The sequence below is a fragment of the Periplaneta americana genome, chromosome 16 (genome assembly GCF_040183065.1).
Source record: "Periplaneta americana isolate PAMFEO1 chromosome 16, P.americana_PAMFEO1_priV1, whole genome shotgun sequence".
Lineage (NCBI taxonomy): Eukaryota > Metazoa > Arthropoda > Insecta > Blattodea > Blattidae > Periplaneta > Periplaneta americana.
The window spans coordinates 75,733,004-75,752,772 of NC_091132.1; the positions used below are offsets into that span (position 1 = coordinate 75,733,004).

At 34.2% G+C, this 19,769-nt stretch overlaps 1 protein-coding gene across 2 annotated transcripts in view; it reads left to right on the forward strand.

The window, feature by feature from the left end:
- Tace (ADAM 17-like protease Tace) overlaps positions 1 to 19,769 on the forward strand; it is a 43,498-nt gene that overhangs the window by 512 nt on the left and 23,217 nt on the right. Inside the window, exons 2-8 of one of the 2 annotated variants that reach the window (XM_069849623.1) lie at positions 485 to 623; positions 707 to 807; positions 3,679 to 3,800; positions 5,592 to 5,745; positions 15,522 to 15,694; positions 17,761 to 17,955; positions 19,341 to 19,488. In XM_069849623.1, the coding sequence (XP_069705724.1) occupies positions 485 to 623; positions 707 to 807; positions 3,679 to 3,800; positions 5,592 to 5,745; positions 15,522 to 15,694; positions 17,761 to 17,955; positions 19,341 to 19,488 (1,032 nt within the window). The remainder of the gene's footprint in view (positions 1 to 484; positions 624 to 706; positions 808 to 3,678; positions 3,801 to 5,591; positions 5,746 to 15,521; positions 15,695 to 17,760; positions 17,956 to 19,340; positions 19,489 to 19,769) is intronic. The other variant, XM_069849624.1, reaches the window with a different exon arrangement.

The window sequence follows — 19,769 nt, forward strand, 5'->3', positions numbered from 1 at the left end:
GATGATATCTGTGATTACATACATTAACTAGACCTACTTCCACTTTGAATTTCATCAATATAATATGATTTTGTAGGTTATATTGGGCTTCATACAGACAGCGTGTTTTGACAACCACTTAACTTAAAGATTATAAAAATGACTTAATAACTTTGTTATTTACACTTTGGAAATATAATTTTATTATTGATACTAGACACGCTGTAGTTAATGTAGGCCTAATTAAAAGAAGGTGTGCTTGTAACGAATTGGAAAAAGTGCAGAATTGTGCATGTGTAATAGGTTAATTTTATTTAGCTATAGATGTGCCACTCAACATTAAGTGATTGGAAAAGTGAAAGAGTTAAAGCTGGTAGGGCAAATGCAATGCTCAACTCTACTTTTTTTAAGCTTGGGTTTGTTTACATTTATAAATTCAAGGGAAAGTGCGAATTATAAAATAAAAGACATAATTAACTCCAAGATTAACTTATTTGTTTTTCAGGTTCAATTTATAAAAACTTGAAACACTTTGAGACACTCCACGCTTCTCAATTCAACCATAACATCATTAAGAGAGGCATCAAACACAGTGATCATCCATTTAATAAAATAAGAGAAGTTACTTTCTCTACACTTGGAAGGTATTGCTACGAAGAAAATTTATAAGTTTTTTTATTTCATCTGAATATTGTCTGTTAAAAAAATATTCCTTTTTGATTTCCAGAGATTTTCGTATAATTCTCACCCCAAAGAAGGGAGTACTTCATTCCAAGTTTAAGGCCTATACGGTGGATGGCGATGGCCAAGAAAAGCCAGTGTTTGTTGGTAAGTTTCTTTGCTGCAGATGCATATCAGATGAAGTATGGAATGCTTTAAAAGTGATGCTTTTTGGAGAAATTTTATTCCTTTTCAAAATTCATCTGTGGTTCGGTGACGAATTAGTGAAATGTCAAGTAGGTAAACAAACATTAGAATATCTCGTTTTTTTTCTACATTGTAAATTCTGTTTGTAGCTTTTCTCGTTGAATAACTTGGACCTATACACTAACCCCAAACAAGGTAAACCATTCTTAATGTATATGGGTAAAATAGATTTTATCCAAACATGATAAAAATATTTAAACAATGTCGTTTTCACTTATTTTAATGTAGGAAATACTTAATGAATTATATTTTCTTTGTAAATTCAGTTATCAACACTAGAGAGCCATCAGCTTAACTCAGGCTCAGCCACGTTTGCCTGCTAATCCGGAGCTGTGCTCAGGTGTGGATTCACTTCCCCACATGTGCTGATTAGGCCTACCTGGTTGAGTTTTTTTTCCCAGAGTTTTCCCTTATTACAAGACGAATATCAGATAATCAAAGATGAATTCTCGGTCTCATCTTGCCAACTATTATCTTCTCGCTATCACCATTTTCATTGACTCTAAATAACCTAGTAAGTAGTTGATACACCATCGCCAAAAAGTCATTAAATAAAGATACTAGACAATAAGAATTATTTATTTTATTCGAAGTACATGTTACTATTTTTGTTTTTTCAATTTTATTATTAATCAATATTCTTAATGTATCCAGCTGTTTGCTGACAACATAAAGTCCACTATAATCCACTGTAGTCTATTCAGTTGTTGTTTTTCACGAGAAATGGGGGGTATTTTGATCAGTGTTCATTATAGATGTCTGTTGCTAGTAGCCAGAGGTGGGGTGTAGTCAATATATACTGCAGGGCTGTGTCTTCTGCAACTGGTACTGATGATTTTAATTTACTTCTTTTGTGGTTTATTGATGGACACTATAGAAGAAAATTTTATTATTAAAAATAGGTAAATATCTGTAAGTACTAGTTCTGTCTTTTCGAGAAAAATATATTCCAAACACCACCGATTTTTACCTCAAAAATGAAAACACTAAGAAGAAATGAGCGGAAAACATTAAAATTTGAAATAACTTAAAAAAAATCTAAAAACTCCCAACTTTTACAAGTAAATTTAAAACAAAAAATTCGCAAAAACAAAACACTTTAAATATAGACAACTTCAAAGTTACATTTCAACTTATAATAACAATAATTAACTTCACATTTGTAAGCTAATACAACTTAACCTAACCAAACCTACATTAACGACGAAACAGTTCAGTAAATAGCAATCTGCGATCATTACTTCACATTAATGAAAACGTGGATACATTTCTTCCACTTTCATGAAAAAATAATGCACGCGTTCATGATGATCTGAATATGCCCTCTTGAACATCAACTCTGCTAAATATCATCACGCGACATAAACTACACGCTCCTTCTATCACCAGAACTAATCTCAAAGTGACAGAGACAAAATGAAAACAATTGAATATCGAATTAATATGACATCATCAAACATTGATTTATAATATACTTGCGGCTCGCGACGGGATCTTGTGTGGACTTGGTTAATAAAACCCTAAACTAACCAAACCTAACCTTCGTAACCAGAGCACGAAGGAAACTGCTTTATGTGATCTTGAATGTACACGACAAAATAAATTGCTCTTAAATTATTGTAATTTTTGATTCAAGAACAATTTTCTTGTGCCTCATATAAGTTCTGGAATTCATTGACCTAAGGTTGGGAACCCTATCTTATAGTTGATGCCTGAGTAATGGAATTCAACTCTGCCACACTAGCAGAATTCCATAAAGGTCTTAGTTGATGGGATACCTGGCTTTCCTTCCTATTCCAAAATTCCAACTTGTGCATACAATGTAAATTATTGGCACTGAAAAGTGCCTTTTCATAAGCATGATGATGCACATTCGACAAAGACAGACAAATCTGCCCCTTTTTAGTATTTGAAGATAATTGTTGCCAGTGAGGTATCCGTATACTGAAATTTTCCCATCAACTGTGAGGTCATCTAGCATCAATGGAATTAGTGGTGGTAAGATGGTATTGGCGAGATGAGGACAAGAATTCGTCATGGGATTACCTGGGGAAAACCTTGGAAAAATCTCGGTCAGATTATGAGCCCAAGCAGGGTTTAAACTGATGCCTATGTGCAGTCTCTGATCAGTAGGCAAATGTGCTACTTCCTGAGCTACACCAGTGTCGTCATTTATTTTTAACATTGTGAATTAGGTAAGGAAGTAATAATATAGCAGAAAATCGTTCAATTAATACCCTAGCAGCAGACTTCGTGTTGGATATATCTTTTTTTCATGCGTCAACATTTGTAATGTCAAGCAGTGCTGTCACATTTTCGTTGTAAAGATTATTCCTAATTACAAATATTTTTATTCCAACATCAGTACATTGATTTCTACTACCACCATCCACAGTGAATCAATTTTAAACTACAAGATGACTTTTAATATAAAATTGAAATTAAAATGACTGACCTTCTTTGTCGCCATCAATCAACTCGAGATATGACAACTTTATTTTATACTGCACGTGGAGTTGGTATTGGCATGTCAATTAAAATGTTAATGTATTATTGGTAAACATACATTGATTGGAGCCGCATCTGATAAGGCCTAATCAATAAACAAACTTTTATCTTATATCTAAAGGAATGCATCGACTTTGACACCAGCTGGGTATTAATTGAATGCAGAGGCTATAACAATAACAGTGATCTCGAAAATGAGTTACTATATAATTAGCAATAAAATTGATGATGATGGTGATAGATATTGGAGATAATTTATTTCAGATCATGAGAACTTTTATGATGGACGTTTATTTGGAGAGGTATCATCTGATGCAAGTGTTCACCTAGAAGATGGTGTTATGACGGCAATTATTCATGCTCCAGAGGAGACATACCATATTGAGGTGAGTATCCACGTACGTGTTTTTTAGTTCATGCAGTGTTTTAACCCTTTTCCTGGCAGCAGGTATTTAAATGCTACCAGCATCCTGACAGCCTTTTAAATAAAATGGAAATAAAATGCACTCATTCAGAACTTTTTGTGGTTGCGTGAAAAAATATATATTATTTTTAACTCATATTTTACAGACATACTTTCATGTCTGAGTTATAGATTAGGCTAAATATGCTGCCATATGAATTCAGTATTTTTTCTTTTTGTGATAATTACTGAAACATGCGACGTTTTTCACAAAGCCATGTCACAATTTGCGTACATAACACTAATTTCTTTCCTTAGTGGGATGAGCGAACTCTACACATTTCCTTTCTTCTTAGCATTGGGAAGCACATGCCTCAATTTATAAATATTCAGGTCATTCTGTAGGCCATTATTAGGATCCTTTATGTGGTCTTTTCAGAAGTGGTACAGTGTCACTGTTGTAGATGTAACTGATTCCTCACCACTGTGATCGTCTGTTTCTGCTGCATGCTGTGTGCAGTCATTGCTTGCATGCAGTCCTACAAAATCTTTGAAACCATACCCTTTAAGAATATATTTCTGACTAGCCATACCCTTGCATTTTGCTGCACTGTTACAAATAAATGTTATTGAATTAAAGATATTATATTTTCGAATACAGCTTTGTTATTACTTAGTGAATAATACTAATTTTTTTCACTTTTTTTTGTCCATGGAACATAATCGAGTATTGTTGTATTGGCCATCTTAAATAAATGCAGAGTCATTTCTTTTCATTTTATAATGATGTCTGATTGAGACAGCACTGACATAAAACGCATTGTTATTTTAAAATTCGCATATCTCGTTCATTAACTATCAATCCTATCAAAATTTTGCATAGGTTAAAATTTGTTGAAAACATTTTTTAAAGAAAGTTTTGTTATGCAACATTCTCCAAAAAAAAAAAAAAAAAATCAATAATAAGCGAGATAATTCGATTTTTTTTACTTCAGGCCTCCTTATAACCCCTCTTTTAAAGGAAATATTTCGACTGCCATGTAGCCTAAAATCTAATTGGGAACTAAGCTTAACTTAATTTACATATCATTATCGAGTGAAAAGGTAACAATCATAGCCTGCAGATATACAAACAAACATTATAAAAATGCGATTTTCGGTCTCAGGATACATGTCAACAAATTATTTTTGTAAAAACGAAAATTACCAGAAAAATTTAGGTTACAGTTTTATTATTAGTATAGATTTGTTATCAGAAATCTACATTAAGAAGGAAAACTTCTTCGTTCATTTCATAGTTTTCTAATATTTGAACTGCTCTATCATAATCTTGTCTGATTTTACTACTTCCGGTCTGTTCACTTTTTTGACCTCCCGGTTCTTTTGTCAAATCATATAATTTTGCAGCTTGCAACAGAGAAATATTCATTATGAGGACCTCAAGTTTCACATTCAAGTGATGGATTAAATAATAAAATTTTGCTCATGTTAAACTGCAAGTCTATCAAAATTTCAGAGAAAAGTGTAGAAAACTAATAGAGAAAATTTAATATTCTGGAGCATTTAGTACATTGAGTGACTGGTTATTGTTTAGCTAGTACATGCAGAAGAAAAACATGTACCAAAGCATGCCTATACCAGGCAACTGTTGGTATGACTTCGGATTATATCACTTTGGTGCCAGAAAAGGATTAATTAGTTTATTGATCGTATAATATATGAATAAATGTGCATTGTACTTTAAAAATATGTATAATTATTTCATTTTACTCAGCCGTCATGGCGACATCTGCCACACTTGGACAATCAGTCAATGATTGCTTACCGAGCATCAGATGTCACTTTCAGCTGGAACCAAGGAGAGGGACAAGGAGACACAGAAACATGGCCACGCACATGTGCGTATATTAAAGAGGGGTATGACAGAGGTGAGTATGAATTTCATTTATAAAGAATCTTATGTCCGTAATATTTTGTATTTTCATTTTATTGATATGGAGAAGACTGGAGTGTGTGAAATGGACAGATAGAATAAGAAATGAAGCTGTGCTAGGAAGAGGGGGTGAAGAAAGAATAATGCTGAAACTGGTCGAGAAGTGAAAAAGGAATTGGTTAGGTCACTGACTGAGAAGGAACTGTATACTGAAGGATGCAATGGAAGGAATGGTGAATGTGAGAAATGTTTAGGACAAAAGAAGATATCAGATGATAGACGGCAATAAGATACATGGATCATATGCAAAGACGAAAAGGAAGAAAGAAAGTAGGAGAGATCGGAGAATCCTGGGTTTGTAGTGAAAGACCTGCCCTTGACTTGCATTCACAGCACTGGAAAATTTCGATAAGTTTCCTAGAAAACGAGGACTGAATGAATGAATGAATGAATGAATGAATGAATGAATGAATGAAGAAACTAAAATGATGATAAAACTTTATGTTAGATACTGTAAGAATGTTATAAAAAAACTTTATGTTAGATACTGTGAGAATGTTATAAATTGATTTCTGAAAAGTATGAATTTCTTCTACAGTTGAATCTGTGTTGTTTAATATGGTTGAAATTTTTAACCCTCTAGTGTTGCATTTAGAATGTATCAGTGGCGAAGTGTGAAACCAAGACCAAGGCATGCACTATGCAATTACTTAAATTTCTCTCAAGAAAGTGAGCATGGGTAGACTTTATTCCTTATTCTATTATTATTATTCAGAGTAAAGTTTTATTCTTTAGCTTTCAAAATGTAATTCTGTGGACTTACCAGTATATTTATATTTGAAATCCAGCCGCTATTAATTTAGGCACTGGTGTGTCCCAAAAAAATAGGCTATAATTTGTGTCGGAAATGTTTTAATTTATGGTTTCCAGATAATTGTTAATATGTATTTTTAAATATTTTAAAAAGAACTAGGCAATACAGTATTAACATGTCTAAAGCAGCCACTGGCCATTCTTCGAAAATTGGCTGTTAGTACAGGTGACCATTAAGGTTATGCAATTTTTGAATAGGATCTGATCTTATTTTATTACATGACTAGGTATATTAGAAGTAAAATATTAATTCACTGATTAATTGATTCTGTAAATTAATATAATATTGTAGTATAGCCCGACCACTGACATAAAAACCTGTGCCTCAAACCAGTGTTCGTTCCTGCGCAGGTTGTTATAGTGGGGGTCAGTTGTGTTGTAGATGTGCTCCCTGATCGACGTCTCGCAGCGAGTACATTTTAAACTATTCGAAACAACAGTCGTGTTCCCGTCCATTCTTTCACTTTTCAATAAATTAATATTCCATTTCGACTTATTGTATATAGGCTAGTTAAAACAGATTGTAATTTATAATAATGGAAGGGAAACCAAGTGAAAGCTCCGCTACATATACAGCTTTTGAATTGGATTCACAATTGGAGTCTGACTAGTGTAACATGGCCTAGCGAGCTGCTCGCATAGTGATGACGGCTCCCCCTCCATGGCCACGAGAGTATTGGAAAAGTTGAAGATCTTTTTGTAGTTGGTCGAGCTATAATAATAATAATAATATAATCATCAACATCAACATCATCCCTCCAAGTATTAGGCCATGCAGCCCATTACAGTCTTAAAGAAGAATTGTCCCTCCAGTGTTAATAATAATGTTAAATCAGACACACCTAATTTCTATATAGCCTATTTGTACTAGAATGACTTGTTAATTAACTTGTGAAAAAAATCTTTCATTTTTGTTTGCTTGCTGTTTGCACATCTCTTTTTACTGGTACAAGCCACCCATTGCTATCATCCCACTCTAGAGGTTAACGAGGGTAATTCTTTTAGATTGCAGCTATATTGACTCAACTTCGTAAACATTCTTGGAACACATCGAGGTAACGCAGGTCAGAGTGTTTTATTTTTAGTATACTCGGGGAGCGCTAATCACTCTTGTTGATAGTAAGACATGGCAGTGGTACGACAGTGGTAAGACATGGCAGTGGATTTATAGGTTGCTGTTTCATATATTTTATTTATATAAAACAAAAAGCAAACTGTGTTTTATATAACTTTTCTCTACAGTTTAGGTCACCAGTTATAGATTTGATACTCACTTGGGCTGAGTACCTAGTTGGATTTTTTTTCGAGTTTTTTCCGAACTATGAAGGGAATGTTAGATAATCACATGACGAATCTCGACCTTATCTCACTAAAATAGTAAATCAATTTAAGCACTATTCATGTGGAATTTCAATACAAAACCGATAAATTGTTGGCTGAAGCAGGAAACACAGCATTATAGAATTGTTAAACACGTCTCTAATTGAAACTGCATAGAAAATGCCTAATGTAAAACTTAATATGGTTTAATTTTGTAGAATTATCTGTAAATGAGATTTTGTAAAATAGGATAATATACCTTAACAGCTAGGGTCTAGTTGGCCAGAAATCGTAATATGGAAGTATGCTCTGGAGTCATGGAAATAATACTTCTCTTGATGTGAACGAAATAATAATAATAATAATAATAATAATAATAAATCAAATTACAAATTACAATTTCATTTAAATTAATCTAATTTTCATGTGAGAGTTTAGACATTTAATGTGTAATTTGTGATAAAATATGGGTTTTGCGATCTATTATGGTTTGAGATTTAATATCACCATATTTATATCTATATATATAATTTGAACAGGTAATGGAAATTACGGGAAAACGGCTGAACGGATTTTAATAAATGACTCCTCAGTTTGAAGCTTGGAACTCAAAGTTTTTCAGAAAAATAGTAGTTTTCAGTGAAATGTCAATTTTTCAACATAATTTTCCTATTTTCCAAAATCCATCTGTCGTCAGTTTTGAGAACTAGCTAATTGCATTTCAGAATAAAACAAAACACACACTACAGTAAACAATATTACACGAAGGCCATGATAGGCAAGAATGCTGACATATCGTCCCTCCTCTGGCAAATTAGTGAAAGTGACAAATTAGCGACCCTGCACTTAAGATCTATATTGCACTATTTAATAGTGCAATATAGACCTTAAGTGCAGGGTCGCTTATTTTTCACATTCGCTAGTTTGCCAGAGGAGGGACGAATTTATTTAGAGCTCAAATTAAATTGGTTATTAAAAACCTAACTTACTAAAAATAATTTACAGGTTCGATTCTGTGGTGTGTAATTTTCTGAGTACAGCTATGTATTGGATATTAAAAACTATAAAACTTGAGGTGGTTTGATGACATTATTACCATTAGAAATGAAATATTATTGTAGTTAATGCCATGATGTGACTATTTTTCATTAATTATACATATTAATGCTATATTGATGATATGAAAGTGAAACTTTTCGGGTTATGTAAGTAGATGTAGAGAATAACTTAAATTAGATTTTGATTTCTATATTTTACTGAGTGGCGGCTATATAGTATATATAGTATATGTTACTGAAAGCTATAAAACTTACGTAAGATAATAATATTATTAAAAATCAAATATTTTTATAGATATTAATCAAGTGGGATTGGGTCTTTTTCATATATTTAATGGTGGTGTGGTGTAGATATTTATATGCATGGTTCTCTTCAGTATTGGCTCGAGAGAGAGTATCTTTCATTATTATGGAAGCAAATAACTTTCAGAATGTCTGGTATTCTTCATTGAAAATAAATCTGAAAAATGTTTATTTGAACGTCTATTGAACTTAGTTTGCAGAATTTGCTGCACAAGCCACTAGTTAAATTAAATTTCAACACGCATTTGCAAAACTCAATATGTTCACAGTTATTTAATTTCTTATTTTTTAAGTAAGAAATAGTCCTGAATGGTGTTGCATAAAGCATATGAAGACTTGGTGTAAATAATGATAACCCACATATACAAATTGCATACATTTTAAGTTTTACTGCAAACACAAGATGATTGCCATATTTTTCAAGCAGCATGATCCAACCATTTGTTAACATATTCATATAATTCTTTAACCAAATCAAAGATAATGTGACTTAAAGGCTTTTAACAGCCAGAAAACTGTAAATCTCAATTTTAAGGGTTGTCACTATTTACTTCCGAGGTCTTCGTTTATAAAACGAAAAAATTCTGGTTTCATGTCATTTTCTTCTCGTGAAATATAACTCAGATCGAGAACTCTGCGGACAAAAGATATTAATTCATTAGTGACAATTGAAATTGTATTTATTTTGGTGCGTGGGTCTTTTCTAAAATAAGCTACTTTCTAGTGTTACTATATTCAACTGTAGCAGTTTTGTTACAGTACCTGTGAACTGCGCTCATTTTTAGTTGAGATCCTTCTTTTACAGACTTGCAGTGTGCAATCTTTAAATGAATACTTGGGAAAGATAGTTATCAAAATAAGTGACAGCTGCAGCTACTGGCTGTTATTGATCTCCAACAAGCGTTGTTGAGATTACAATAGGAGATATAATACTTTTATCAATATACAGTCATCCTGGGCACCTTTTGTTGTTGTACTTTTCTGCATTCCCTTAAGATAAGTCAATCTTCAATAGATGAATTTTAAAACGATTTGATATTTAACTTTTCATTGCGTATTTGTTGACAGTTTATAAACTTAATTATTAGCAGTCCACTTAAATTAATTTTGTGTAATCACTGAATGTAGAAGGGATAAGTTAATTGTTGAAAATAAAGTAATGCGTTTTTAATACTGGGATGTATGTTCAGCTTCATGGAATAAGTGGGGGATTAAGTAAGTTGTAAGAGATCTTATTAATGGCCATGGCAAAGAATGATGTTTTTTAAAATTTCATCTAGTCTGATTTTATGGCGAAAGAATGTACTCAGCATAAAGCAAACAATCTGTAGCCTTTATAAATTTCCTCCCAAGTATATAGCAATGAAAACTGAATATGAAATGAAATTTTAATAGCCATATAGAATATAAACATACAGACATTATTATGGATAAAACAACTAGGGAAAGATAAATATTCAAATTTTAAATTAGGTAATAGAAAAATAGAGCCATAAATTGGGAAGAAGATTGGATGCAAACACAATAATAAAAAGAATAATTTTGTTCTTCATGTCTACAGAATTAATGGTGATATCTTCATTGTGAGAGCATTTTACTGTACAGTAGAATCACTCTTATCCGACACCAAAAGGATACGGATACGAGATTTTGACGGATAATTGAATAAATACCAGTATATACAAAAAAAGTTCGTATTTCATGGTGTCAAATGTTGAAACTGCAGCCATGTGAAGCTTATTTCTCTATCACTTATTCATAACTGAATAAACATAAAAATTGTGTGGATTTTCTTTATTAAAACACATCACACAACACAAATAATACACTGATTTTAGGTTCGAATATTCCCTGAAAATTAAAGTTTCTTGCGAACTTCCTAATGTGGCAACATTGACAGCCCAAACATAACTAAATAAACATAAAAAACTGTGTGTATTTCCTTTATTAAAACACATTATATAACACAGATAATTCACTAATATAATTTTAGGTTTGAATATTCACTGAAAACGAAAGTTCGTGCAAACTTCCTAATGTGGCAACACTGACGGCCCAAACATAATTAAATAAACATAAAAACTGTGTGGAATTTCTTAATTAAAACACATCATACAACACAAATAGTACACTAATTTTAGGTTCGAATATTCACTGAAAATGAAAGTTCGTGCAAACTTCTTAATATGCCAAAACTGACGACCCACACTGTGGCAGATTTAAACATTTTTTTTTTGGCCCAGTCAAAAGTGCCATTGTTTTGGTATTGCGGGTTATTTGGGTGCCGGTTACGAGGGATTTTACTGTATTACTTTTCACTCTTATCTGCAAGCATCACAAATTCACATGAAAACTGAATAGGTGTATTATTTAAACAAGGGCATTATATCTGTTGGCATCAAATTACTGTTTTTCTTGTTGAATATAGTCTACTCCTTAAGTGTTAATATATAGTTTTGATATTTTGAATAAGCAGCAATTCAAGAGTGTGGTTGGGATATTGATGTAGAATGAGATGTGAATAATTTATTTTCCAGTATAGAAAAAAAATGTTTCTCGTTATAACTTTTGTTGTTGAAAATAACGTGCGTGTGTTCTGTTATATTATGTGAATTTGATATAAAGATGTATGTTGAGTATAGACCCTATGCTTTGTTCCATTTGGAGCACATTGAAAATGTAATGTTAGCTGTGTTTACATGATCACCGTCATTGTGTAACAATATATTGGTTAAATGCTCAGTACTTACAATCAGGCGCGGATACAAGGGGGGGGTCTGGGGGGCTATAGACCCCCCTATCAATTCAAAGACTTTTTTTATTTAAAATGTACAAAGCATTATTTTTTTATTCATATAACTTATATGATTTCTTCACTCTCTAAACTTAATATTATTTTGCTATTTTCTTTCGCATACAAACTCTCTTTACAGTTCGAGTGAATAGATCAGGTAAGTGGTCGCATTCCTTAGGGGTCGTTACCATGGGGTTTAACAATAGTTCAGACTTCGGAACGGAAATCTAACGGTAACCACCCCTACCACACTGTAGCTAGGCCGCTACCAACACCTTAATTATCGTACTTTACAATAGCCACTACATTCGACTTCTGAATTGAGACGAGAAGTGATCAGTCCATACAGGTGAATTATTTAGTGTAACAGTTATAAGAAATTATAAAATGTCGAAACGTAAGTTTCAAACAAATATCTTACAATTCATCAAGAAGCCGTGTGGTGAAGTGAAAGAAAAGTGCAGTACGGATGACAATGATACAACTGATGAAGAAAAGTGTATGCCTGTTAATACCGTAACAGTGGAATCGGTTATGTGCGGTGAAAGTGATGACGCTAGTTCGACGACTCATAATGTATTAGATATTGGTTGCTTAGTGGAAAAAGAAATATGCAGCGACGAGATAAAATACAAAGCTCTAACAAATCCGTGGGTTCCAGACGAAAAATATCTATTTCCGAAGACACTAGAATCGGGACAGTCTAGACAATTTCAGCGTGCGTGGCTTAAAAGATTTCCATGGCTCTCTTACAGTAAGAAGGATGAAGGTGCGTTCTGTCACGTGTGCGTTTTATTCGGATCTAAAGAGGGAGGGCGAAGCAAAGTGACGTTACAGAATTTAGTTACGAAACCTCTAAGAAAATTCAAAAAGGCCTCTGAAATATTCAGGAGACATTCAGAGAACAGTTATCATAAAACTGCTCTCTTAAAATGTGACAACTTTAAACAAGTGTTTGAAGGTAAGGTAGAGAACGTTCTGGTTCAATTGAATAATGAAGTGTTACAAGCAGTGCGCGAAAACAGGATGAAACTTGTCCCAATAGTAAAAACAATTATTTTGTGCGGCCGACAAAATATTCCATTAAGAGGACACAGGGATGATGGTGCGATTGACTTGGAAAGCGAAAATCAAAACGAAGGTAATTTCAGGGAGCTTCTAAAATATCGCGTTGATGCCAGTGATCAGATTCTGCATAGTCATCTTAAAAATGCCCCCAAAAACTCATCTCTAACAAGTAAAACAACGCAAAACGATCTCATAAACTGTTGTGGCACCATTATTGAAAAGAAAATTGTTGAAGAGGTTAACCAAAGTAAATATTTTTCTATCTTAGTAGATGAAACAACCGACATCAGTTCCAATGAGCAACTATCAATATGTGTGCGATTCGTAGACCGAGAAAAGTGTTACTTGCATGAGGAATTTTTGAGATTCGTAGTGGTGCAAGATCTAAGTGGAGAGGCATTGTCAAAAGTTGTTTTAAGTGAACTGTGGGACTTAGGTCTAGACATTTCGAATCTTCGCGGACAGGGTTATGACGGCGGTGCTAATATGTCGGGGAAGTTTCGCGGTGTCCAAGCGCGAATTTTAAAAGAGCAGCCTCTCGCATACTATATGCACTGTGCCTCACATTGTCTAAATTTGTCACTTTCAAAATCGTGCTCTGTTCCCAGTGTTAGACAAACTGTAGACACAGTAGCTGAAATAGCAAAATATGTTAGGGAGTCTAGCAAGCGGTCAATCATGATGAAAGAAAAAATTAGTCAAATATGCCCTGAACACAAGAAAACGAAACTAAAGACCTTGTGTGAAACAAGATGGATTGAACGGCATGACGCAGTGTTACAATTTTTAGACATTTTCTCCGCAGTTATATCATTCCTGGAAGATTTTGGATCCTATGGTACAAAGGCACATTTGATGCTTAACTCAATTCTAAAATTCGAATTCATAATTTCACTGCATATTTTAGCAGAAATATTTCGAATAACACTGTGTGTTTCGCGGAAGCTACAGAGCCCAAATCTCGAACTAAGTCAGTGCTACCAGATGGTTGAATGTGTCATGAATACTCTTCAGGCCTGCCGAGATAATAACACATAATTTTCTTTTTGAGAAGGCTGTTGCATTGGCTCAATCTGTAGATGTAGAAGTAAATGTACCTCGAGTTGCATCCAGACAAATCCATCGCAATGATGTTGCGTCTAAGTATCCTAAAGATTATTACCGCCTCAATGTATTTCTTCCTTTTCTTGATCACCTTCTAAGCGATTTGTCAGTACGATTTTCGCCTGCTAGGCACAGTCATGTAATTAAACTCCAATCTTTGATTCCTAACTTTTTACACGATCCTGATAAAAATATCGATGTCATCCTACAAGCTGCAACGATTTATGAACAGGATCTGCCAGGAACTATTCCAGAGCTTAGAGGAGAGCTACATTTGTGGTTTCAATTTTGGAAGGAGCAACAAAAAAAACCAGACACGGCTATAGAAGCTTTGCTGCATACTAGGAATAATTTCTACCCCAATATAAGAGAGCTGCTCGCTATATTATGTGTCATGCCAGTGACAACTTGCACCACGGAACGGTCATTCTCAACACTGAGACGTGTGAAAACCTACCTCAGATCGACGATGAACCAGGACAGACTGAATGGTTTGATATTGCTCAACATTCATCGTAACATTGACGTAAGTCCGGACGAAGTAATAGAACTTTTCGCAAGAAAACATCCCAGACGACTTCAGCTTCGTTAAACTGTAAGTAACATTTAATCGACTTTCCATACCAGTCACCATTTCCTTTAGAATTAGAACTAACTGAAGACTTAGAACCTAAGAGTGACAATATTGTTGTGGTTTATTTATTTGTTTTTAATTCCATTGTTCTGTGTTGTGATTATACTACTGTATTCATATGTTAATTGAGGGGTTGGGTGCAAGAAAGGCACTTCTCTCAAATGCAAGTTTTGAGAAAATTGATGTTGAAAATTCAAACCGTAATAATGTTATCTATGCACGCCTTTACATTTTGGGTACCGGTACTCCTGACCTCTATGATCACAGTACTAAACTACAACTTTGTGATCATATGCATAACAGATCAGAGAACACAATAAAGCGTTTTACTCAAAAAGGGCACATCCTCTAAAATGCCCTTCTTGCACCCAGCCCCTCAATTACTATTAGCCCCCCCTATTATTAAATTCTAGATCCGCGCCTGCTTACAATATATAATCATTAGTAGTGAGTGATTCAAAGTAAAAAACTCAAGAAGGCATATAAGTTTTTGTGTTAAAAGCAATTTTTTTAAAGTGCTATTCTATTTTAACTAATATTTGAATGAACAGCTTTCTGTGTTTAAATAATATATCCGAAATGTTTTCAGTTTGTGTTTAAGTGATTATTATTTGTAGATCATGAAGAGGTCGACGATGAGGAAGATGATATTCAGATACGAAGCAAACGACAGGCTGAGCAGTATGAGTACACTCCAACCAAAACAAGATGTCCATTGCTGCTTGTTGCAGATTATCGCTTCTATCAAGAAATGGGTGGCAGCAACACAAAGACCACCATAAATTACTTGGTAAGAATTTTGTCTTAATCTTATGTCTGCTGTCTCTTATATAATTAAGATAGAAGTTGGCCTATTTTTTTTTTTTTTTTTTTGTGATTATGTGATCCATATTGTTACTGTGTGGTGTTTTCTTTTTCTTTCTGAAAACCATTACCCTCATCTTCATTGTATTTATCTGTTAGCTATTTTCTTCTGTCTGGGTTGCTAGCAGGTTTTGTGATACCTCTAGATAATCCTATGTTTTAGATACAAGTAGCCTACTGTATTACCTGCATTGTTGTTGTTTAGTCAACTGTCCGAAGACAAGTCTGAACCTCACAAGCTATACCAAGAAGGCACCACATATGAGGCAACTAGGCCAGGAGATAATAGGGTAGGGTGTCCAGTTCCTTTCCCCCTTCATTGCATACATCACCAACTAGCTACATATTACACTAGTCAGACTTTAGATGCATACAAACAATTGTTCTTCCTCTGACATATATGTCAAGTGAGATGTATTACCCGATAATAGATGTACATATCATCCAGAATCTCAATCAGAGGATTATTATCTGCATATGCATATATATTTGTAAGTCCGCTCTCCTCTTATGTATAGTGTGATGTCCTTTGTTGTTTGAATAGTGAGGCTAAGGGAATGAATGGTTTTTCAGTACACATTTGGTTTGGGATATTTCATTGTGATCTAGTGGCTAGAGCACTGGACTTATAATCCTGTGGACCTGGGTTCGATCCCCAGCATATTCCCGATATATAACTGGGCAAGCCCATTGTAACATAGGGGTTTTCTCCAGGAGGTCCGGTTCCCCTGTGGTATCCCAACAAATCTCCATCTCATCTCATTGTGGGTGTAGCATAGACGGGCCTTTTATGGCGCTCCCTGGGTAATGACTCTGTTGGTAAATTGCTCTACACAACTGTCTTCATATGGATGATTGACGAACAGTCGAGTCATGTTTCTTATTGTATTTATTTCAGCTTTGGCCATAAGCATCAGCTAATTTATTCATTAGTATTGGTCTTATTTATTTTTAAGTTGTGTTGTATATCCTTTAGTAAATTTGAAATGGCATGTGTAGTTGATCTCCTGGATCTGAAGCCAATGTTTCTAGTAGGTTTTTGTCCGATATTTCATTCCTGTTGTCTTTGTCTTAGAAACTTCATACATACTTAAAAGTTGCAATGCTTCACTGCAAAGTCTCTCCATTCGTTGGTGTTCTTGATGTAACCTTTTTATTTGTACGATATCTCGATCATTGTCCTCATCTGTCCAGGTATTTTTCCTTTTATGCATTTATTTTATTTGGCGATTTATGTAGTTTATCTATTTTCCTGTAAATAATCGGCAGTTAATATCATTTGTTGGTTGTGGATGGTTGAATGCTCCCCTTTTGTTGTCTTTATTCATTGTTTTTCCAAGGTGTCTTTCCCATGTTACCATTTTTATTGCATAATGGGGAATTTTGGTTGTATTATTGCCACATTGGAAGTCCCTTCTATTATTTGCGTTATCTTTTCTTCTTGATGAGATATGGTATGGTGTCTTTTTTTTCCTGATTTTTTCTTCGCATCCTCGTCATGTTTCTGCATAATGTTGACTTTCCTTGAGTGGAGGTGTTTTTCTTGCTTTTTGTAATGTCTCGAGTGTGTTCTTTCGTAGTTTCTAACAGTGTTGCCAAACAATTCATTTGCCTGTCATGTTTTACTTTTATTTCTTTCTGTAATATTTATTTTGATTAAGGTTTCCACTTCATCAAGTGCATTGTTTAAGTTGCTGACTTCTGTTATTTCTCGTGTATTGGTGGTGGTTTTTTGATTCTTTTCTTGTGGATGAGAAATGTATGGCATTGCATGGTAAAATAAAGTATATTGAAATTAAATTTAAGAAAAATTCATATTATCTGAATTTGGGAATATGATGAAATTATAATACAATTCTTTTGTTTCAAATACAAATGTAGAATTCTATACAGAGCGAAGCTTTGAGGCTGTGTTTGTTATATTTTTTATTTATTTTCCTTTTTGTACACAGTCTTTCTATACCTTTAGATGTTATTTTTCCTTTGTTATAGATTAGTCTCATTGATAGAGTGCACAAGATATATAATGACACAACATGGCAAGACCGTCAGGAGCAAGATGGCTTCAAGGGCATGGGATTTGTCATAAAAAAAATTGTAGTCCATAGTGAACCCACCAGAGTGCGAGGAGGAGAAGCTCATTACAATATGGTACGAGAGAAATGGGATGTACGCAACTTATTGGAGGTGAGACTGCATGTGTAATATTGTTAAATGCAAACATAATATGTCCATTGTTCCTTACGTTCAAAGAAGAAATTGATGTGAGAGTGATACTAATAATTATTACATGTGTTGTAATTTTTGTTCTTTTCCTTACTCAGGTATTAAATTTGTTGTTGTTTAAAGCCTGGCATCTGGCAAAGAAGCCAATAGCACTCTTGCTCTCCATTACTTTTGAATTAGGTCTTTCTCTCCAGACAGTGTGCTGCAGGTTTTCAGATGTTCTTCGTTCATATCAGTTTGAGTGTTGCATAGAGTGCAGGATGGTATTAAATTTTAATGACATTAATTCTAGATGTGGCTAGGTATACACCAGAGAGAAGTAAAAATTCTTAATTTTGGATCTAAATCTATATTATAAGTGTGATGGATTTGGATGGTGCGTTAATTATTCTAGAATTACTATCATCAAGAAAGAAGTACAGTGAGAAGCATTTATTGTGATCCGGAGATAGATAGTGCCAGTCCCCACTGAGCTATGGCTTGATTACCGCAAGGTACTCACCTATATCCTCGGTGCATTAAGAGTTGTAGAATTTGTACTTACTTAGTTTACAGTCGTTGCTCAAAATATCTCCCATTTGCTGCAATACAGTGTTCACATCTTTTTATCAAATTGTTATTCAGTTTCACAAAAATTCTCACTTTTCCATCCATGACTTTGTTCAGTCACCACAGCACTGAAAAACCTGGATTTTTCTTTAACACACTAGCCCACTTATTTACTTACGGCTTTTAAGGAACCCGGAGGTTCATTGCCACCCTTCACATAAGCCGCCATCGGTCCCTTCCTGTGCAAGATTAATCCAGTCTATCATCATATCCCACCTCCCTCAAATCCATTTTATTATTATCTTCCCATCTATGTCTCGACCTCCACAAAGGTCTTTTTTCCTCTAGTCCACTAAGTTGTGCAATAAACAAAATTGACAATACGAGTATGTCATAGTTTGAGAAGTTGTGAAACAGCTGTTTATAAGCGAAAATGTTGATTGTTGGTAGCAACAGATACTTTGGTAGATAGCAAAGATGTGATAGAATGTCCTTGTGTGTGCATGTCCACACTTCACACTAGCTGCTTCTCTGTTTCTCAGCCAGATAACAGGCTGCTACCTCAGATCTCGATAAATGCTCCTCTCTGTATTAAACAGTTTTCAAATTGGTCTTTTGATAAGCACATGAAGGTTTGAAACAATGGAAAAGAATTGAATGGTTAAAATGGTAGTATTATATTATAATGCCTTTCAGGATAATTAGGGGACTGGAATGAATCGGTGGTAATTGATTTTCTTAGCTTTTATGTTGTTTCCAGTCAGTGATGCAAAGTTTTGTTTGAACTTATATTCCAGGTGTTTTCTCGTTATAATGAGCTTCCCAGCTTTTGTCTGGCCCATCTGTTCACTCATCAGACATTTGACAGTTCAAGTTCAGCAGTGTTGGGACTGGCGTACATTGCCTCTCCTCGGCCTTACTCTCATGGAGGAATCTGCACTCCTGGTTAATTTACGTTTTTATTAATAATTGCTAGAACAGATCTTGTTTTAAAAACAAATGGATAGCTGTGAATTGTGACTTTCAGTCAGTGTGTTTGTGTAGAAATCGTGTCTGTTTGAGTTTTATGAATGCTCTTGATTATTACTTTCATAATGAAGTGAAGAGATGAATTTTTGTAACAAACGGTTGTACATACAGGACTCAAATTGGAGTAAAGATTATCATTTATCATTATAGTGAGGATCACGTAAGTGTAGTTCCTAAAAGTCTAATTTGGCCGTCTC